The sequence below is a fragment of the Hakea prostrata genome, chromosome 10 (assembly GCF_041222555.1).
Source record: "Hakea prostrata isolate BN-2017 chromosome 10, UWA_Hpros_2, whole genome shotgun sequence".
Classification (NCBI taxonomy): Eukaryota; Viridiplantae; Streptophyta; class Magnoliopsida; order Proteales; family Proteaceae; genus Hakea; species Hakea prostrata.
This window is the reverse complement of record NC_142609.1, coordinates 43,021,767-43,045,053: the sequence shown is the minus strand read 5'-3', so window position 1 is coordinate 43,045,053 and position 23,287 is coordinate 43,021,767. Positions and strand designations below refer to the sequence as shown.

The window sequence follows — 23,287 nt, the reverse complement described above, 5'->3', positions numbered from 1 at the left end:
GGGAGGTGTTTGATATACTTGTTAGGTAAGCCAGAAAGAGATATTATCCAACTAAAGTTAGTGCTATTTGTCAAAGCTAAGGGGGGTAAATATTTCACTATTATTATGCCATTCTTCCTTTCCTAGATTTGAAATCCCATTTCGGGAAATCGGAATCGGATCGTTCTTTTGCTCTCAAAGAACCTATTTGGTTACATGAATTCATAGATTTCAAATTTCTTGATTCATGAATGCGAAATCTTTACTTGTTTTGTTGTGAAAATTCATGAATTCGTGAAATTTAGAGATTCATATTTTTTAAAACGTTAAATCGGATTTATGGGTATTTTTTTTTTCCCCAACAAATATGGGGTTCACCTTTACTATAAAAACGCTAAATATTTGCACATTCACAAAATCACATGAACTTTAGTAGATTTAATGCTAACCAAATAGTTAATTTTTTGAACCATGAATCTGTAGATTTAAAATTCCATTTTATTTCAAATTTTCGAGACCCTAAATTATTTGATTTATTAAATAGATTCATTATAAGAAAAAATAGGTTAAGGCACCCTGTCCGCTGAAAACGAATGTTAAGTGTTAATATAAGCAAGTTAAACTTTAAAAATATATATAAGAATACCTACCGGATAATAGTATTTAAGTACAATATGAAACTAACAAACATGAGCATTGTAAAGTTTATATTCTTTATAGAATTTCACTCATTATAAAATATCACCTCATTTACACTACCATCTATATTTAAAGATAACAAGAGTTATCCCCATAATATAGTTGATTGGGGATTTTAATTTTACCAGAAATAGACTTCACACTGAATACTGAACTACGTTAAAATTATGTTTCGTTGTCCTATTGTTCACAACCACTCTTTTTTTTTTTTTCATTATTGCATCTCTTGTTTTCAATTATTGCATGAGTTTTTTTTTTTCTTTCTTTCTTTCTTTTCTATCTCTTGTTTTCAATTGTTGCATGAAATTTATTTTTCTTCTCCTCCTTTGTCATCTCTTCTTAATTATATAGGGATAATACGGGAAATCAATAACTAGGGGGGTCAATAAATAAGGGATCTGTTTGATAAAATAGAATGACTCACAACGTATATGTAATTTGCTCATTGTTGATAAACCAATCACCGGTCTGACGGTCGACCCGGTATCCAGATTATTGAGAGCGAAAATTCGCATGTGATTTTCAGAGATTTCGTTTGTTCCTCGAAACCCTAAAATAAACTCATCTGCATTCGCAGGTATCTTCAATTCGTGGATTTGATTATTTCGAGTTTTAAGAAATTATTGGTCATGGCGAATGAATCTTCTACTTCGAATGGTGTTCCTATTCCTGGAGCAAACGCTTCTTCATCACAATTCACGTACTCGAATGGCTCTTATTTTCCTCTACCGTTCCATCTTCAACAATCAGAACACATGGCCGCTCAGCAGTACCCGAAGCCATACATGCATCAACCTCCGACAGTGCAAATCCCTACTCCAGCAGTGAAAGTGCCCCCTCCGGCTATGTCATCTGTGTACCCGGCTCCTGCATCCGTCTCTGGTGTGTATTCGCTCCCGCAGTATCAGCAGGTTAGTGCGTGGTTTGAATTTATAAGAAACTCAAGTTTTCTTTGATCCTTTCTTATTCTGATGTTATATATAAGTTACCACATTGTGTTTGGTTTGCTTTTTTGCGTTTTATCTTCAATCTTTGATAGATAGTTGTTTATTTAACCGTCGGAACACTCATTTTCTTGGGCTAATTAAATCTATGAGTTGAAGTGAATTCTATTTCGTTTTGTTACTTTACTAAACTAATGAATTTTGAAGTCATGAAAGATGAGCTTTATTTTTTTGGGTCCTGAGCCAATGACGGGTAATACTAGCTGCAAAGTCATTCTTGGCCATATTTTTGGCGTTGATCAGAGCTTATTGTTCAAAGACTCAGGTTAGGGCATTCTTGCCTTTGTTTGATTGGTCGTTTGGGTGGGGGCAGGAACGGCCCCAATGACCTAAAATTCATTGCAACTGTGATTTTTTTTCTTTTCTTCCTCAGTACAGAGTTGTCCAAATTTTTTACTGAAACAGTGCTGTTTCCTAAAATTTTCCTGTTGTTTCGTCTCGGCCTTAAAATTACTGAGATACTTGAACTTTTGGTGACAAGTTGTTGAACCCCTGTGCTCAGAAAAGGTCATTGTTTAATGTAAAAAAGATGTTGTTGCTAAATGTAAAAGTTGTCTTCAAGATTTGTTACGGAGTTGTTTGGGAGGGTGATAAGGGATTTTGTGGTTCTCTTGCATCTGATTTTTGGAATAATTGATGTTCCATCGAGGAAATTCCATTCCGTCAAGGGTCTTATCTCATTCAGAGCTGTCTGTGTAATTTCTTACAAGTATGTGGGGGTACTGTTATGTTTTTATCTGTTGCATTTTTATTTATTTATATATTCTGGTTCATAGTTTATTGCCTACACCTTGAATTTGTATTGGCAAAGTTGCGACAAAATGTCTATTGATGTTTTTACTGTTATAATCAAAACAGGCACAACAGTTATTTCAGAGAGATGCACAGACAATTACCCCAGAAGCACTCGAAAGTGTAAAAGCTGCACTGGCAAACAGTGAAATTGAACACAAGTCAGAGACCAAGAAGAAAGCAGTACCTCGTAAAGCTGCTGGGCAGAGCTGGGAGGATCCAACCCTTGCAGATTGGCCAGAGAGTATGATCGTTATTCCACTTATTATGTACTTTGTTCATGTGCCTAATGCAACTAGAATTGAAACCAGCTAGAATCTTAGTAGTTCCCTTTTGCTCATTTGTGTTCATTTGGACTGTTGATAGGCTTATCCAAGCAGTCCGAGACTCCAAGTTATAGTACTCTTTCCCACGATTCATATTTATCCAATGGGATGAAAGAACACGGGATGCATAGCTGCTTGATTGCTACCACCATAAAGACTCCTGAGAACCTTTTACCAGTCAAAAATAGCACTTTTCATTGTAAAGATGGATCTTATCAAAGTTTTGAAATTTTTTCAAGAAATTTGATGCAAACCTGAGGTTCCAAAACCTGACTCTTATGGGCCCACTTGAATTGAAGGAAATTCATAGCAGTTGAATGGCAGTGGTAATCTTGTACAGAAATTTCTAAGGGATTGTGATGTAAACCCAGGTTTAGGGTTAATCTTCAGGATCTTCTATTTTGGAACCAACACACAATTAGGGTTTATAGGGTATTTCGGCTAAGGCAGAATAGGGGTTTATGCTTGCTGGATTGTTATTTCAGACCTGAATTTATGTGAGAATTAGAATACAGACTTGAAGATCAGATCCTAGACCAAGTAGGGCTTAGGTTTAGGGTTTCGATTAGGCTAGGGTTGGCTAATATCTTGCTGTTCTGCTGCCCAGATTGGTCCTTAGTGGATGTCCTTTCAGTTTGGATAAATTCCCAATTAATTGGACTTTAACAAAATCTAAATTCTGAAAATTTGAATTTTCTGCAAATCTCAAGGTAGAAGATGACTTGCAGAATTTTCAAACTCTCCAAAATACTTCAGATTTGTAGAAACTAAAAGTAGGACTCTGCTCCCAAGCTTCCTGTGATTCTAATAAGGGGAAACGGGGGTGTGAATGGGGCTGGGATTGAAGATCTCCCAGAAGGAATAGGACCGGCTCCAGCTGGAAGAAGAATATGATGGGGAGGAGCAAAAAGATCTAGGGGAGGTTTGGAAAAGGGCTGAAACTAAAGGGAAGGGGTGGGGAATGACTTGTGATGGGATTAGGGGCAACTCTAGGTCTTAACAAGAAGGGAAGGGGACTGGGATGAGGGATTCCCAGTAGGGGTGGGAGCTGAAAATGTGGGAAGAAGTAGGAGATGGGGAGTGGCTTCTAGGGTTTCGGAAAGGGGCTGGAATGATGGGGAAAGGGGCTGTAGTTACTTGTAGTTGGCTGCTGTTACAGAAGTTGCAAAAGAGAATTTGAATGTTGGTGAGCTTGCTGGAATTCTACAGATGAGCTTGAAAAAGATGATGAAGGAGACTCAAACTTGAAATGGAAGCACTTTATTCCAGCCGCAAGGTTCCAAGGGGAATCCCACGACTTTCCCAAAGCCAAATTCTCAAACTCAAATCAATTCATTAATCCAGACTGAAAAATTACATCAATAACCAAGCTATTTATAGCCTCCATTGAGCAAGACCTTCCTAGACCAACTCTCCTCATTAGGTTGCACTTATCAATAGGAACCTAACTAAATAGAAGTCCTGTTAAGAAGAAGGATCTCTCGTCGTAGGTGAGGATAGGGCTCCCTAAGTGTAGGAACCTTATCTTAAACGTCGTTCTATTTAGGTTTTTGATAGTTCAACTAATGAGGTAAGTGGAATCCTCCAAGCTAGGGTTCAAGCCATCGAATTCCTCCTTCCTCCGTCTCGAGTCTAGGAGGGCCAGCCGTTGAGGAGAGGGTCTTTCTCCAATGGAGGCTCCATCGGGTCGTTGGTGCTGCTACTAAGCGTGCTTGTCTCCGCCGTTGGAAGCTTCTAGAATCCAGAATCTCAGGCAAGCCAGGGTTCTAAGAAGAGGTTCTAAGAAGAAGAAGAATTAGAAGCCGACAACTGATTACTAGGGTTTCGTTCGGTGTTTCTAGAGGTGGAGAGATGTTGGCAATCCTCCTCCGCGTGTCTCTCCGCCTCCTTCTCGTCTCTCTTCCTCTCTTTCTTCTCTCACTCTTCCTCTCTTTCTCTTCTCTCTGGCATTTCCGGAGGAGGAGAGACGCTGTCAGTACTCCCCCGTGTGTCTCTCCGCCTCCTTCTCCTCTCTCTTCTCTCTCTCTTCTCCTCCCTCACCTCCTCTCCACATCTCCTCTTTGTCTCTGTAATCTTTGGTCGAGCTCCCTAATTTGAGCACCGATCTCCTCCCTTTTGCCTGTTTTGTAGAGGTTAGGTCGAGCATGATCTCAAATTTGAGATCAGCTCTCTTCCCTCTAATTCTTCTCTTCCCTTTGCTTCTCCTCCTCTCTCTATTCTCTCTAGAGGTTTGATGAACATGTTCTTCCCTTTGATTCTCCTCTTCTCTTTGTTTCTTCTCCTTATGTTTCTTTGGTGGAGTGATCGAGCAAGATCTTAGTTTTGAGATCTGAACTCCCTCTCCACTTCTCCTCTTCTCTATTCTTCTCTTCCTCTCGCGGCCTCTGTTCTTTGTCCAAATATTTGAGAGTGATTCGGTCCATTTTAGGGTTCATCTGTGTGTGTTTGTTGAGGGTTCCAGTCTCGATGGCTCCTTTGGCATCATGGGAAGTCTTGAGGGGTATCGTTGTTCTCTCCAAATTGGGTTCAAACTCAAATACGAACTTATATCCACTCTCTATTTCTCCTCCTATCTCCCTTTTTTTGTTTTTGAGCTCGACTTCACATCGTTGAGGATTCTTTCCTCTTTGGCCTCTCTAGTGTTGGGGGGCAAGCTTGAGAGCCACAGTTGTTGATCTCTCCATATCAGGTTCAACCTTAGATTCAGATTCTTCTTCTCCCTTTGTTTCTCCCTCTCTTCCCTTCCTATTTCTAGGGTTTGCTTCAATTTGTCGAGGGTTCTAGCCTTTGACGGCTTCTCTGGCTTTGGGGGAAAGCCATGAGGGCTACCATTTTTTAACTCTCCAATTAGTTTGGAGTCTAACTAGTTCTCTTCGTTCTTTATCTCAGTCTTATGATGCTACATTCCCTTGGGTCCGTGGTGCTGCTGCATAGTCCATGTGCTTTGTTAGTAGGAAGGCTTCCCATAGCTCCGATCAATCAGGAGATTGCGTCGGTTTAGCTGGGGGCCCTTTGGTCCACTTCCATGGTTGTTTTCTAGTCTAATTGTATGGCTATGGGCCACTTGTGCTATGTAACTAGTTTGCTATTATTGTTGCCCTTAAACAGTTGCTTGGCTCAATGTCTCTTAATTTGCTTCTTAGTTTGGCTTTGGGCCACTATGCTTGTGTAACTAGTTTGCTTTAATTGTTGCTTTTAGGTAGTTGCTAGGCTCAATGCCTCTTAGGTTGCTTGTTAGTTGAGGCCTCTTTCTCGCTTTGTCTGGGCTTGTCTCTTGTGCTCTTATATTTTCTTTTATTCTCTTGGTAATGAATTATTTAATCAACCCCCCCCCCCCCCGGCCCAACCCAAAAAAAAAAAGAACCTCCAACTAACAATCAAAGACCTACATTAACTCAAGAATTAGGACTCCAAAACAGGAAATATAAACAGAATTATTTTCTTAAATTAAACTGGACTTGGTCAACCAAATATGACTCGATCCAATAGGAAAATGACCATTCTACCCCTAGATAGAATTTGGCTCCCTTTGGTTTAGGCCCTGTTTCGGATGGGCTTGGGCTCCTTCTAGGCTCTTTTGGGGCTGGATACATCAGATTGTTAGTTAAGTAAAGTAGGAAGCAAAGAGGCTTACTATAGGGACAAACATGGAAGCAAATATAAGGTAGGGAACAAAAGAGATAGTGGAAGGAGCAAAGAGTAAAGATAAGACAAACAAGAAGAGAGAGGAGATAATTATGGGAACATAAATGTCCTTGTACGGAGAAGTGATATAATCCAGATTGAGGGAACTACAAGAGCTAGGGGTAGACCTAAGATAACCTTAAGAGAAGTGGTGAGAAAGGATATGCATAGCTTAGGCCTTGTATCTAGCATGGCCTCAAACAAAACTGATTGGAAGGCAAGAATCCATGTAGCTGACCCGATTCAGTTGGGACAGGGCTTATTGTTGTTGTTGTATAAAGATAAAGGTTATTAATTGAAACCTAAAAGGAAAGAACTTCCTAGAAATGGGACGAGAAGGATATGGTGCCTTCTTTGAACCAGGAGGGTCGGAAGGACATAGTATCTTCTTTGAACAAGGAACCATTAAGTTCAGCGGAAAACCGGCATGCTTCGGTGAATGGATCTCCTATCACAACCCTGTATTCTGCCTGAAATTTAGAATGCTGAACGGGAACACCCTGATCCCTGCAATGTTGACTCCAGATTTTAACTATAAATCTGAAGTGATGATTCTGAAATCAGTCTTGGCTGTAGAAAGATAATAAGTCTCAATGTCAGTTTGGGTCTCAGGTGCCACAGGTCACAACAGGACACGTTTTAGGTCATCAGGTTCTAACAGTTAGGTAATCAACCTTGGGTGTAGAATTATAATAAGTCTTGATATCAGTTGAGGTCTTGGTTCTCACAAGTTACAACAGGACAGCTTTCAAGTGACGAGGTTCTAACAGTTAGGTCACTGAAGGTTGGGTTAGCTTGACTCTAAATTTGAGATTGAAAAGAAATAGATTGTTTTCTAGCAAAGGTGCCCTAGTAGTGTTAGAAGCAGAATACTCATATAGATTACTTCATGCCAATTTAACATTGCTAATTGCCAGTTGCAACGATGTATTTGAAGAGATAAAAATAAACTCTTTACTTGGATTCATAACTGAAATAAAATTTTAAATAGAACTCCAAATAGATGTTGAAAGCAACTATATGTCGTCTCTAAATCTAACCCCTATTTTAGACTTGCATCATAGAAAGGACAATTAGATCACAAAAATAAACTAATTTCTGAATCAACCTAGTTACAGAGAAACCCAAATAATAAAATTTGATTACCTGATATATATATATATATATATGCTGCTAAATTGAAAAATCCAGTTGTGTCTGATTCATATTTGAAAGGTCCTTCATTGGGTTTGGACTTTGGACCAGTCCAACGGATTGCTCCTGCATCGTGTTTGGAGATTGAAACCTTGCACAATAACCTTCTGAATGAGACAATTGCTGTGGATGTGCCTCAATCTTCAAAGCAGATGGACTCTTCTTTTTGGATAGAATCATCTGAAATTGACTTACTCATAAACAATATTTCCTTCAGTCTGGCATAACCATCCAAGTATGTTGTTCCTACTGTATAATATAAACTAAGAATAATTAACTAAGACCCAAACATCCTCACTTCCATTGATGGGAAGAACTGTCAACAATAGACTCACTAAAAATGTTCTTTTAATGCTATTCAGCTGTTTGGTGAAGGAGTTATTTGCATCTGAATTTTGGACAGATCTTCTAAGTTCTACCTTTCTTTTTTTTGTTTTATAAGTACCTTTTTGCTATTTCAATCATTAAGATTCCAGTTAACTTCAGTATGCATGTCCTAAATTCTTAGTTTGTGATTAGTCTCTTTTCATTTGATTCATTGATATATAAGTTTCACTGATGCACAAGGCATTTTGCAGATGATTTTCGCTTGTTTTGTGGGGATCTTGGTAATGAAGTGAATGATGAGGTCCTTTCAAAAGCATTTTCAAGATTTCCTTCCTTTAACATGGCAAAGGTGAACCTCTGTTAAGCTTTGACTCCCACAATTTTTATGTCTTTTGCATTGTTTTTTTGTTTAGAGCATGCAAGCTTGTGGCATATCCTTTCATATGCTGGTTTTAAGCTCACTGAGCTCACGTTTTTCTGTACCTTAGTCCACACATTTGTTTGATATCTGACTGTGTATAGTCTGCGAGGTGTGATTCGTGTGAAACATGAAGGTATGTTGGAGAAACAAAGACTTGTTCCAGTCTAACATCATGTAAGTACTTCAGTGGCTGATTTGCATGGTCATGAAATTGGGTGTCCTTAGTTGTTAGGCAGGTCCAGTAGTGCAATTGATAATTCCTTGGTGAACATGTAGAACTAGATTGGAAATTAGGGAAGTAGCCTGAAAACTGGATACCAATAGGTGAAGTAGTTATTGTCCTTAACCACCAGTTGGCTTCTGGCATGCTATTATTGTGGCTGAGTATTGTGTTTGGGATTCCTGTTATTTGTTAACTTTTGGCACTATAATAATTTCTGGATGTCTCACTAATTTCATTTATTGCATCTGATGTGCTAGTTAAGATGAGGTTATCCAATAATGGTAAACTATTAATGCTTGATTAGTTGGCACATTTTGAGTCTTTGACCCTGATTTCAACTAGCCAGAAACCAAGATATGCTGTTTAAAAGCGCCCTGAGTAAGAATATTTCATTATGCATACGATCATCTTATGACATTTTTTGTTTTCAGGGCAATGTTTTGCCATATTAAGATTTATGAAATTTTCAGATTTGAGAAAATCCCCAGCATTTAAAAGTTGAGAATTGTAGCCATTGCCATGATCCAGGTTTTTTGTTCCTGAATTGGCTGGTTGATTTTTCAAAATTTTTTCAATGCCATATTTTAACCATTTTTATTGGAATCAAACGGTGGTATATGCTTATTTATAAACAGTAGGTTGAGTGATTAAAGTAACAAATGTATAACATTTGGTTAATTGATATTTGGCATAAAAAGTGTCTCAGTTTTGATCCAGGTTTCCTCCAGTAATATGTGTAGGGGTTTTAGGTTGAAATTTGCAAAACGTGGACTCTTTTGGTCAAAACTAGTCAAGTTGAGTCAAAACAGGGGATATTTTAAATTGCAGGTTACCGCATATGAGATTTAGTTCCAAGTGTATAATACAGAATTGATTACATATATATAGTGTTACTAACTTCTAACTGTAAATATTATGTGATTCCACGTCTCCAAGATGAAATCTGCAAATGGCCTATGGAGTAACTTTTGTGATCAGTCCATATAGGACAGCATAGAATTCCAAATTCCAACCCTATATTGCAGTTTGATCATAGTTTCCATGGCAACTAGACAAACCTAACTTGTCTTGTAGTATATGATTAAATGCAATATAGCAATGGTTGAGTAGTTATGCTTACATGCAACATAGAAGCCATATCAATGCATTATAGTTTTTATGTATTTGTTTGATCAGTTTAGTAACTTTCAAATGCTTCCATGATTTAGAGTTCCTAGTTTAGTTCAAGTGTCCAAGTTGTATTTCAGGTGGGAGTCCTATCCTATATACAAAAGATTCTCGATTATATTTCAAGGAGGAATCCCATTGTAAGACTGATTAGCCAAGAAATCAATACGATGAACAAGATTACTTACTAATTGTTTATCAACTTTGCTGCTCTTCTATGAGATTTGTCTGATCTAAGATTAGAATCGTACCTTGGTGTGTAATATTCAAGAGGCCTGGTGTCCTACGTTAGTAATACTTATGGTTGCTTTACTAGGTTCTTGGTGGTTCAAGTCCAGATCCAGGTGTGGCTGTGGATTCTGCCTTCATTTATCATCAAATCTGAATCTGAATCCAAACTTTGTAAACAAGGTCATCTAGCAAGGAAGGAAACCAGTATCCCCCCATCCTCACCTTTCCCCCTTATTTGTTGGTTTTCAACCTTAATTCCCCCCGGTCAAAACACTTTCCCTCCATAATCAAGATACCTGAGATCTCCTGAACCAGCCATCCAAAGTTGGCCTAGTTTCGAATACAATCTCACCCCAACCCTACCTTCAATCCAAACTCCATCACGTTCTAACCCTCCTAACCCCAGAAACCTTCAACTTGAATTTCCTGAAGCCCTAAAAACCAAGAAGCCTAATATCTTCTAATCTACCCATCAAACTCAACCAAACTTGAAGGGCAACTCTCTACCATCAACATACCCTCAACCCATGTTTCACCCAGGTTTGACTTCTAGAATCCCCTATTCCCAATTTCAGGATTTCACCCCAGGTTATGGCATCTCGAGAAACTCCATAAACCTTCTATATTGATTGTTTTGTAACCTCTTCTCAACCCATTAGGACTCTTCGCTTACCACTACATCGTCCTGTCAAATATTATTATTGTTTCAACATAAAACCTAACACCCCATTTGAGATCACCCCATAGAGGCATCCACTTACACCCTAATTGTCCACTGAGCTGGTTCTGTTACAAGATCATGGTGTATTTGGCCCTCATATGATTGAGGATACATCACCTGCTGGCTTTTGTGGTTTACTGTTCCAGTATGTGATATGAATAATTAGGAAGCTGAAGTTGTTTAATAATTCTTAATGCCTTCATCTTTAGGAGTAAAGCGCTTCTTAGTGACTGTTTTTTAATCAGCTATCTGTTTTTTGGGTAAGTGAGCAGTGTGGTTTTAGAACACAGAAAATATACAAGAGAATGCATCCCCGTACAGCCTACTGCCAGACAGGGCAAGACTTAGGGTAGGAGGAGACCCTGACCAGCAGGGACAAGCTTCTTGCACACAACAGGAACAAATCTGAGTCTAGTTTTGAGTCTTCTTTTTTTTTTTTTCTTTTTACATTAAAGAAAGGTTTCAGTTAGTTGTATTGCATGTTCTGGGAGCATAACCTCTTCAGGCCAAGATTTTTCATAGTTGCTCTCTGTGGTTTGTTCGAGTTTTTGTTTTGTTTGGGTTGTCTCAAACCATGCCACCCCTTATATTTCTTTGACTCTTAGTTTCTAATAAAAAAATTGGCTATTCTTAACTATGCAAACTGCACTGTTATTGGATTTCTTTTCTTTTTCCATCTTCATCGGAGTGTCAGGTGACTTGTGCTCTGTCATGCATTTCTTTGGTTTCCATTTCTTTCATATAATAGTATGTCCATGGTGCATTGAGTTTTTCCTTGGACGTGGACTTCTGTTTTCTTGAATATATCTCAGCTTTTATGAGTTTCATTCTCTTATTTATCCAAGGAACTAAATGAAGTTCTGCATCTGCATGTAATTTTGCAAACCACAGGTTATTAGAGATAAGCGTACTGGCAAAACCAGAGGTTATGGATTTGTTAGCTTTTCCAACCCTTTAGACCTTGCAGGAGCAATGAAGGAAATGAATGGTGAGTGAATATTCCCTTGGCTTTCAATTTTCTTTGTTTTTGTATGCTTTAAATGCACAAGCTGCATTTCTCTTAGTGATCTGAGACTTCTATATAAATATATAGGAAAGGGTTGTCTGAGCAAGTAGTAGAGGATAGAATCAAGGTTGTCAAGGCGGTAAGGCAACCAAAGCAATTGGGGCTCTGTTTGAGCGATTAGGCGACAAAGCAGTGCCTAAGCAGCAATAAGGCGACCAAAGCGGTTGGGTAAAAAATGTCAAGTACAACTACTTTCTATAATAAGCTAAACAAACATTCAATAGTCCCATTCATCCAAAAAAGAAAGCATTCAGGAATGATAATTATCCAAAAAAAGAACACAAACATAAGGTCATCTCATCAAGCATCATAACAATGACTATGTACTAATAGGGCCAACATGATAAATTAATAGATCTCACTATTCCGATCTCCAAGTCATTGTCTATTTAATGATTCGTTGATTCTCAATGTAAGTATGACTCATGCTTCACATTCTACTGCCGACGGGCACAAGGGTCCGGCTCCGGCGAGGGTGTGGGGGTAGCGCCCCCGAAGCTTGTAGAGGTCCTGTGTCACTTTGAGCCTTGGAGTTCCTTTGCAATATGGGCCTTGATTTCAAAATGACTAAGCTATTAAATTTATATATTGCTTTGTAGAAGAAATTTTGATTTAAAAAAGAAAAAGAAAAAAATATATGTACAAAATGTAAAAAAAGTGGTTGCTTTCGTTTAGGTGGCAATAAAGCACACAAGGTGACAAAGCGGTAGCACTTAGGCAAAAAAATGGGGAAAAACAGCATGTCAATTAAGCGGTTCAAAACAAAGCGGTTGAAAAACCGCCTTGCCGCCTAGGTGGATGCTTTGACAACATTGGATAGAACAACAATGAGGTGCGAGTAATAGTCCAAATTTAGGTAAAAAACACTGAAATTTCGACCAAATTTTGGGTTGAAACCACCAAAATTTCGAGCAAAATTCCAGTTCTCTGCCTTGCCAGGACAAACCAGGGGGTGAAAAGAGAGAAACAGTGTCATAGAGAGGGTGCTGGCATACCCTCCAGTGGTGGCGTATACACATGCATGCTGGCAAACCTACAGAAAGCAGAATAAGTAAACCTGAATGCTGAATCTGAGGATATGGCGGAAGTTGTAGTAAATAGAGCTTGTGAAACCCAATGGAGGTGAAACTGATACATCATAGAAGTCCTATGCCGGTATATGGTAAAAATTCCATAGATAATCAATGGTTGGATAGGAAGAAACATACAAGGTCAGAAAATAGAACTATGAAAAGCAAAGAGTTATTAGGGAAGGCAAAACCCTGTATAACTCGTGACCTAACAATCCTTTGATCACCATGCTTTGGTCATTGGTAGTAATGGAGAGGGGAATAACATGGCTTAATAGCAGCCAAGTTGGATTACCCCAACCCAAAAAAAAAAGCCTTCTATTGAAACAAAATAAAAATATCTGCCAAGATGGTATTATTAGAAATCGCTGGCTGAACTTCAGGTTCTGTTGTTAAAACAACATGCTATAGGCATGAAAAAAAATGTTAGTAACTGATTGTTAGTAGTAAGAAAGATAATCAGTCACCAGACAAATACTGACACCAGTTGGTAAGAGACTACAGCAGTGCAGAACCGCTGGAATACCTGCCCGACAGTGATGAATGAAAGAGCAGAAGGTGGGGAGAAATTGATATGACAAAAGACTTCACTACCTTGTGTTTCCACTTGCTTCACACAGAGCTGGTTTGTTAGAGACTTGGAACATCTTTTTTGGATGAATAAACTACCTTGTGTTTCCACTTGCTTCACACAGAGCTGGTTTGTTAGAGACTTGGAACATCTTTTTTGGATGAATAAACTATCATTACCAAAAACCTCAGAGGGCAAAGAAAGAATTTACAAGGGGAAAAAGAGGGGGAAGGGAACCAGCCTTTATCAAGAAGGCTGGTAAGGGGACTTGAGACATTGAGACCCTAGGTAACAACAATGAGCCTGTTCCTTGGGGTGTCCAACATAGGGAGTTGGGGAAGCTAATGGAGCTTAGAAGAGACATCAAATTAGATGGTTCCAAATCATGTCCAAGGATCTGGAGTTGGAAGTCCATCTACTAAGGTTATCCTCTCACCATAAGTGGTGAACAGCAACAGTAAAGACCATCTTGCCGACGATGTCGCAAATGGAAGAGTCGGGGTGATGCAGAGTGATAAGAACCGACGAATACAACACAAAAGTTCATATCAATACAAGTAAAATAAAAAGATAATCTGGTTTGGTTAGTGCCAGTCACCCCCAAAACATACTCTGCTCCTCGACCACAAACACACTCATAAACATTCCTTCAACTTTCCTCACGCCATCCCTGCTATATATAACTCACCAACCAACAGTAATCATCTCTTTCTCCTCCACGTGGCGTGATCCCAGCCCTAACAAACCCTATCTCATACGTTTTCTGACTCCCTTAAATGAAATAAAAGACTAGATCGCAAAAATTTCCTTAACAAAGAACTAAATTTCTAGACACTCTTGGGCCAAATTCATGTTGGGCCCAGCTCTCCTGCGTTTAGATTTTCCAGATTGGGTCATGCCTGTTTTGCCATGATAATGTTACTTTATTAGTTAGTAGCTTTTTAATTTGCATTAAGAAGCACCCTTATCCTTCTCATTGTTGAGGTTGGGAACTTATTTGCAGGTAAATATGTTGGAAACCGTCCAATTAAACTACGTAAGAGCTCCTGGAAGGATAGGACTGATCAGGAAGCTATGGAGAGGCAGAAGGTAGTTGCTGTGGCTGATTTTATTTTAGTTTTCAGTTTATTAACTGGCCTTTTCTACCATAACTGAATGGCTTCCCATCCTTCTGTACTCTTTTGGCAGCATCATACTTTTAAGAAGCCAAAGTTATCAAAGAAGAGCGTATTGCACAAGTGAATGATGACCATGTACGTGCACTGGATGAGAGTTTGACCAGGTGAGCAACTTCACTAAAACCTTGATGCTTGTGATTTATTGAGGTCTTACATTCTGCTTTTCCCCTATAATCATAAAAAAGGACTGGTGGGTTAGCTTTTTTAAACCAACTGATCAACTAGTTAACATTGACTTTAATAGTGGGAACCCCTTCTATTTGTGCAAGCTTGGGGCAAAACTAGTCAAGAGAGACCTTCACCTGATCTGTAAAGTGGAATATGCAAGCCAACTCAGACTGTTCACAGCTAATTGTGGGTCAACTTGGCTCAAGCCCTGTTTATCACTGGACATCTTAAATCTTGGAGTATCTCACCCCATTTTAGGAGTTTGGATCATTGTGCTCCTCTCAGATTCCTCTCCACATGTTTAGGAGGACCACCTTTGAGCATTGATAAAGTGGACCATATGTGGGCCCCCTCTTAAAACATGGTCCTCCCCCATTTTAGAGCCAATAAAAAATATTGTATTCAAGGAATCAAGATTATATTCATTGCCTGTGATGTTTCCATTTCAGGATGAAAGAAGATGTGTTTGCTGCTTTATGCTCTTTCGGTCTCTGACATATGGGAAACTGGTTCTTCGTAGTTGCTATGGTCAGATTTGGCAAATATACTGAAGCACGGCTCTTTTCACTCCTGTATCCAGTAACATGTAATGTGTACTATTAGACAGCAGCTTTGTTTGTCTGTTTTGATTTCTTGATGTAAAATATCATCCTCAATTCAGATTCTCTTGTACTTAAATCCATGTGATGATGACAATCTTCCCAAATTAATGCTTGGCTGAATTTTTTTTTTTTTGAAAATATTATAGATTGCACAGTTTAGTGGGGTTTAAAGTTTTAGTGCTTTAACTTACAGATTGCACACTTTTAATATTTTATTCAAAATTCTGTTAACTCATTTTGTGAAATGTCTATATTACCTTTATTAAAGTCAAATAATATAAATATTTGTATTTCTACTTTTAACGGTTGATTTTTGATTTTTTTTTTTTTTTTTTTTGTGGGTTTGTTATTCTGGATCTATCTATTTAGGTAGAGGTATGTGTTTTTTTTTGTCATATTTTTCTCATTATGCAGTAGTAGCAGTGCATGTGTAGTTACACATACTAGGGCTCTTACTTTTGATTTATTTTATTAACACTCATAGGTGGATCTTACCCTATAAATTGTGGAATATTTCAATTAAGTGGAAATGTTACATTCGATAATGCCCCCATTAAAGGCAATGTTTAGGTAAGTTAAAAGAATTTTGTCAACGAACACGTTCCCACTTGGGAATAAAAAATAAGGAACAATAATTGAAATGTGTCTTTGAAATATAAGTTTTCTTCGGCCATTTATTAGGGTTACGGATTGAAGTGGAATTCTTAGGCAGACTGAGTTATTGTTTGCGGATCTAGAAGACTTTTGTTTGACCCATCAGTAGGGGAAATTCAAAATAAGGTAGCCAAACTCACAAAATTTTTTGTTTTATTTTTTTAGTATCTGAGGTTCATTCGGCCAGCATAAAATTTTTGAAACTGCTTAGGTCATTGTCAAGTCGAGATTTCAGATCGTCAGATCCAAAATTTTGATCGAAATTTCGATCTGATGACTTATAGTGTTTAGTTTAATGTGCAAGACTCAAGTAAAATCCAAAATTTCTGAAACTTGAAAAATAAATCATGTTTCATAAAATACTTTCCTTGTCAGTTTGGATCTAATCCCTTTTGGGACTGAAAAAAAAGTTAAATAATAATGAATGACAGTGTCAATTAGAAATTGCTTCAGTTTAATGAGAAAAAAAATCTATCATTATATTCAGATCTCGGTTGATATTTTGTTCCCGATCGTTGAAAAAACAAGCGGTCAAGATCAAAATTTTGACCGAAAAACACTATCCAATGGTTGTGAATCTCGCTGAACTGAAGTAAAGTCCGTCAAAATCCCCTAAAATAAAATTAAAATATAAACAAAAACTCCTAATAGACCAAGTGGTCACTATTTAATAAGTAGAATGAGGTGGTCTACCTAATTTAATATAAGTATCATTTTCTCCCAAAAAAATAAAAAATAAAAAATTATAACTCTTACCTACCTCTTGAATCATCTTGGGTAACAATTAATCGTCTTTGGAAGATATGTGAAACACCAGAATTTATGTCTGTTTGACTATTGAATAGAAATTCGTGGAGATCACTATCATTAATTTCAGAAAATTGGCTATTAATATGGGCAGTCAAACTTTCTCACCCAATGGCTAATCCTTCTAAACATCCTTACCCTTTTCGGAGAGAGGTTTGAAGGGAAGAAATGGAATTAATTATTTTATTAGTGTGGGATCAATAAAAATCAATATTTTCATTATTTTCTTGGGGGCCTCTGTCCCTGTCGTTGATTGTTTAGGTCATAAAACATTAGCACAAAAATACACCAACGGTTCGGAGTAAAATGGGTGGTTCGTAAAAGATAGAAAACTCAAAAGCGTAAAACATTTTCCCATTGACCAATCTTGGTGATCAATAATGGGGACAGAAACAATAAAAAGTCCGAACACTGCGTAGCGGGAGGGCGCTAGGTCGTTGCTACTGCATCCCCTCTTTTAATTTACCAAAAAATAAAATAAAATAGGGGCAGAAAGACTCTAAGGTAGTTGAAGATTGTTTTTCATTGATACTCACGGCTATGCATGTATTAAACTATACCACAATATGATATGAAATATGATACTAGGCGATATGTACGTAACCCAAATCGGGTATAGCTAATATGATACGATTTTCTTGTTTCCTAGAGGAAATGTAGTAAATCATATCACAATGTATTGGTTAGTATGATATAACACTTGATACGATGTGATATTCTCTTAAAATCACTTAATCGATATGATATCCGATACAGATACTTTAAACCTTACTACGATTTGTAAGGATCATTTCACATGAAACCAATCATCTCTCCCAACGGGGGGAGCACACCGACGGCTATTGACCACAATTTACAGAGGGACCCACAAGATTAGGGTGATGGGTTTTTTTTTAAAACGTTTTATTATTTTTTGCTAGTGACCCTATATAGTTTGTGGTTGTAAAGCCTTCAGAAGAACACAGAGTGTTCCCCGTCAGGAAAGATGATTCACACTCATCCTCTCCAGCCAAACACAAGCAAATAAGAATGGATGATGGTCTCCATCCCAAACAGGTGTTTGGGTATAGATAATTTTTCTACCTTTTCATTCTCTTTTCTTGACCACCGGGGGTCAGTTCGATAAAATTACCTTCGAACTCATCCACCTTCCTTTTGAATGTGTCGTGGGGGTGTACCTAGCCTCTTCAAGGGAAGAAGATCCTAGCTCACTACCATTGCCCTACATCAGTAGCATTTTGCCTCCTAAGACAACCTTCATGACCTCAGCCCTCCTCTCTGACACAACCCTAACCCTAGTCCCTATCCCAATCCCACCACGACGACCTCGATTCCTTGACCCATCCTAGGGAGTGTGCATGGATCATCTCAGGAAGCACTATGTACTCTCCCGACCGCTTTATAACCACAAATGGGGTCCACAAGTAAAAAAAATTAAAAAAATAAATCCCATCACCAATATCCTGTGGGCCCCTTTATAATCTGCGGTCATGGGAGAGGATCCAGACTCCCTCCAAACTCCGGGCCTTTGTCACTCATATCTCCTAACCCATGGCCCCATACCTTCTTAACTCCCTGAACTTCCACATGCTGAACTCCTTCATTGATTATCAACGCCATGAAATAATTAATTTTCTGACTTTGATTCACTATCAATATAGCAGATAAGAGCAAGCTACCTCTTTAATGTCCAAACAAACACTTTAAATACCCAATTCTTCTCCATCCCATTTCCCAGATTTACCAAAAATGGAACCAGTTCTAGCCATTTTTGCTTTAATCTTCCTCTACAACCTATGGAAAGGAACAAGATCCATCACTCATTACAACACTAAAACCTTAGCCCCTAAACCATTTGGTGCCTTACCCATTATTGGTCACCTCCATCTACTAAGAGTTCAAGCTCCCCTCGCTCGAACACTTGGCACCATCGCTGATAAGTACGGTCCAGCAGTATCACTACGTCTCGGTGTACACCAAGCCCTACTCATCAGTGGCCCTGAAGTGATCAAAGAGTGTTTTGTTGAGTCATACCCAACTTGTGTTGAGGTACTCAAGTTATACCCAACTTATTGTTGAGGTATTTGAGTCATACTCAACTCATGTTCTAATATGAGCCATCAGATTAGTTACGATCTAATGGTGTAATGGGCTTTTGTAGGAGAGTCCAATTATCAATAGAATTCAATATTTACACTATAAATACTAGCTGGAAGCAACGGTCTGGGTATTTCAATCTAGATATTCAAGATGTAATGCTTTAAGCAACCTCGTGCTTAAAACCCTAACCCTAACATGTTTTACTACCCAAGACAGGGTGTTGGCCTCAAGGCCATTAGTGGCTGCAGGGAAGTACTTGGGTTATAACTATGCTGTCTTTGGATTTGCCCCACAAGGAGCTTACTCGCGTGAGCTTAAGAAGCTAAGCACTCATCAGCTTCTCTCCAAAACCAGGCTTGACATGCTACAGCATATAAGAACCATTGAAGTAGATACATGCATTAAAGAGTTGTATTCTTATTGGGTCAACAAAAATATTGCAGGTTCAGCTGTTGTGGAGATGAATAAATGGTTTCGTCGCCTTACTTTCAACATCAGTAAAAGCTTATTGCAGGGAAACGTTACTTCAATACTGTAGATGTCGCTGGAATCAGGGGCGGAGCCAGGATTGAACATTGGGGGGCTCGAATATACTTGGGCCAACGTGGGACTCACCTTGGGTCCCATCTCATAAAATTTACTTATATTTTGACGTGTGGGGCCTCATTAAAAATTGAGGTAAATTAAGCTGAAATTCTAAGCGAGATTTGAATTTCCATTAATAAGAATGAAATTTTAGGAAAAAAAATTAAGGATTAAAAAAAATCAATAATTATGATTAGATCTGATAAAATCAATGGTTGAATTCTAACGAGATTCAAATTGCTATTAGTAAAATCAAATTTTAAGAGAAAGAAAGAACAATTAAATAAATAAAAAAATATTGTACTTTATGAAATGAATACTAGAAAAATCGTGAGTGTGAGAGAGAGAGATGAATAATTTGAGAAAGAAAGAGTGAATACTGATAATTGTGGAGAAGATTTCTGAAAATTCCAATGTCTGTTAACTACTCCAATATTTTGTTAGACATGTGAGAAAAAAAAAGGAAAAAAAAAAGAGAAAAAATAAGAATAAAAGAGGAGATTCATGAGAATAAATAAGAATGAAAATATGAGAGAGAATATAGGGAGAAATTCATAGAGAATGAGTTAGTTTTTAATTAAAACTAGGGGTTTAATGATAACCATTTGTTTATGATTAAGAATGACACTTGTACCCATCATCTATATCTTAAATTTTTATTTTTAATTTTTGGAGGGACCCAAATAATGATATTTCACATATAAAATGAGAAAAATTAAGAAAATATGTAAGCATTTTTTTAAATTTTCAAAAATGCACATTTAACGGCTATTTTTGTTGTATCAGATGCATTGCCTTATCTTGAGTGGATGAATTTGCAAGGACACCTGAAAGCCATGAAACGTGTGGCTAAGGAAATGGATTTTTTAGTTGGGAATTGGTTGGAAGATCATTTTCGCAAAGAGAAAGTGAAATTAATAGCAGGAGATCATGATCGTGAACAAGAAGATTTCGTAGATGTGAGGCTCTAAATGTTTCCTGATAAGGAGAAGTTAATTAACATATGGTTATGATCGTGATACTGTAATCAAGGCAACGGTGCTGGTATGTTTCTCTCTCTAAATTAAAGTTATTTTATCTCACTGTAACGATGTAGATAAGGTTTATTTATGGCATTGTCCAACCTAGATCCTCTCCCCATTATATCATCTTATCAGAGTCTAGATTCTATGTCTTTAGGGCAAAGGGGGAATGTGACTCACTTTTAAGTGATGATAAAATGAAGCAAAGATGAGATCATTAGTGGGCCCCACCTCTAATATGTGATAAAAAATATATATAAAATTGCTTGGGTGCTGTAATTAAGGTACCGGCTAGGGGGATTGGCTAGAGTTGGTATCAAAGCACCGAAGGGAGGTATCCGACTCCGAGATTTATATGCCTCAAGAGATGACTTGCATTGGGTTAAGTATAGCCTTGACACGCGCCAGTACTTATACTAATGGTAGAGTGAGAGAGTGGTGACCTAAAATCCAGCCATGGAATGTCAGAGAAGGATGCCAAGACCCAATTACTACAGAGAACCCAAAAAACTTGCTTAAGAGCTGTGAAGGAGAGTGACTAAGACTACCCAGAGGAGTATGATGATCTATCTTAATGCATGTTTGCCACTAGAGACTAACATACTCAACGTCCATTCTCAAAAAGTGTATTATCACACTTTTAAGAAACGGACGGTCGAGATCTCGATCTCGATTGTAAAATCACAGCACAATGTAGTGCATTAAGTGCGTAGCACTAAAGTCGAGTTCAAATAAATGTGAGGGGAACATTGACCTCTATCCGGACCCATGCCGCTATTCTTGCTCTCTATTTTATTTCTGCCCCAGTGTCACAAATGTTGTTTTTGGGTTTCTATTTGCAGGTGCTTATTATATATAGGTGCCTCTGAATCCACATTCCACTCCTTAACATGGGCACTTTCCCTACTACTAAACCATCCTCATGAGTTAAAAAGGGTTCAAGATGAGTTAGATTTTCATGTTGGCAAAGACAGAAATGTGGAAGAGTCAGATATAAAGAACCTTGTCCAAGCCATGGAAGATTGCCAGTTAGGTGGGTTTCATGTTCCAAAAGGCACGCGTTTGGTTGTGAACATATGGAAACTACACAGAGATCCAAATGTTTGGTCAAATCCAAACGAGTTTCAACCTGAAAGATTTCTCACAACTCATGCTGATAAAGACTTCAAGGCTCAACAACATGATTACATCCCTTTCAGTGCTGGAAGAAGGCCATGCCCTGGAATTGCGTTGGCCACACAAGTGTTTCACTTGGCTCTTGCTCGTGTTCTTCATGGGTTTGATGTGATGAACCCTTCAGCTACATCAGTGGATATGAGTGAAGGGGGGTCCACATCCTCTGTAAATCCTTTTCTTACAATTCCCTGTAATTCCCTCATAGAATTGTGCCACGTGGCATTTAAGTAATTCAAAAGGTTATCTAATTTAAACTAAATTTGAATTTCATTTAAATCCACCAATAAATTTGAATTTTATTTAAACTCTAGTTTGTTGGGTAACCATTGGATTACTTAAATGCCACATGGCACAATTCTATGAGGGAATTACAGGGAATTACAGAAAAAAGAATTACAGAGAATGTGAATCCGAGTGAAGGTGCAAGCATCACCTTACCCAAAGCAACACCTCTTCAAGTTCTTCACAACCCACGTCGTCCTTCTAAACTATATGAAAAGTGAAAACTAAACTTCGAATAATTTATCAAAACCATGTTTGGAATGTATTAAATTAGATTTACATGTTGTTCACTTTCTCTCACATAATAGTTATTGATATGGTATGTTAATCAATTTCACCTTATTGACACACTTACGGCTCAGAAAATGCTTTCGGGCCTGCTTGGCTACATGAGTCTAGAGATTTCAAATACCTAGAGATTTCAAATTTATGGAGTCATAATTTATAAAATTAACTGTTTGGTTGTGGATGAAATCAGTGGATTAATCCTTAAAAACTATTTGGTTGACGTGATTTTTGTGAATGCGCAAATGTATAACACTTTTATAGTAGCAAACTAGCAATGGAATTTCTGGATTTCACCCCATACCCATAAATCTACAGATTCATGTTTTTAGTGTAAAAAAATGTATCTTTAGATTTCATGAATCTAGAGAATTTCACAACTAAACGGATATATATCTCAGATTCATGAGTCCAAAGATTTGAAATATTTGGATTCATGTAACCAAATAGACTCGAAACTCATAAATTGATTTGGTCAGCCCAAATTTCAGTTCAAATAAATCAAAATTGACTATAATCGAATACGAATCAATAGGACTTGACTATAATCGAATATGAATCAACAGGACCGTCCACGGTTTCCCTTTTTATAAACTGCCCAACAATTTGGTCCATTGTTCTTACTCGATCACACCAGGATTTTTATTTGCAGCAGCAGCCACAGCCTGCAGGGAACGGTCACAATGAGGCCACGTGGACAGAAAGTGATCTAACGGTGTAAAATAAACTGATTGAGATATCTATGTAAATACAACTTTCTTTTTTTTTTACATTCAAATGTTTAATATTTTGCAAATTTCCAATAAGAAACCCTAACTATACAGATGTGAAATAAGTTGGGTGCTGATCTAGCATCGTGACAAGACATTGGAAGTCTTTAAGATCTGGTTTCGAGTGCAAAGTAGGAGTGAAGTTCGAACCCAGCTTGAGACATTTTCTTGGTTCAAACGTGA

The 23,287-nt window shown here is 37.9% G+C and overlaps 1 protein-coding gene and 1 pseudogene across 1 annotated transcript; both read left to right on the top strand.

Annotated features, from left to right (window-relative positions):
* The first annotated feature begins 1,152 nt into the window (after window positions 1–1,152).
* On the top strand, window positions 1,153–15,594 carry LOC149003185 (uncharacterized). Its single transcript, XM_089137313.1, has 7 exons — window positions 1,153–1,589; window positions 2,541–2,718; window positions 8,257–8,354; window positions 11,660–11,756; window positions 14,479–14,564; window positions 14,664–14,757; window positions 15,271–15,594. The coding sequence occupies exons 1-6, from the start codon at window positions 1,308–1,310 to the stop codon at window positions 14,715–14,717; spliced, it is 795 nt and encodes a 264-aa protein (XP_088993439.1). The 5' UTR covers window positions 1,153–1,307; the 3' UTR covers window positions 14,718–14,757; window positions 15,271–15,594.
* A 3,039-nt stretch (window positions 15,595–18,633) lies between these two features.
* LOC149003184 (xanthotoxin 5-hydroxylase CYP82C4-like) lies at window positions 18,634–22,270 on the top strand (annotated as a pseudogene).
* The last annotated feature ends 1,017 nt before the right edge of the window (window positions 22,271–23,287 follow it).

Excerpts from the sequence above, each read along its gene's own strand:
- LOC149003185 (XM_089137313.1), top strand. The coding sequence starts at position 1,308 with ATGGCGAATGAATCTTCTACTTCGAATGGTGTTCCTATTCCTGGAGCA. Across the intron at positions 1,590-2,540 it reads CGCTCCCGCAGTATCAGCAG|GCACAACAGTTATTTCAGAG; the intron begins GTTAGTGCGTGG and ends TAATCAAAACAG. Across the intron at positions 11,757-14,478 it reads AGCAATGAAGGAAATGAATG|GTAAATATGTTGGAAACCGT; the intron begins GTGAGTGAATAT and ends ACTTATTTGCAG.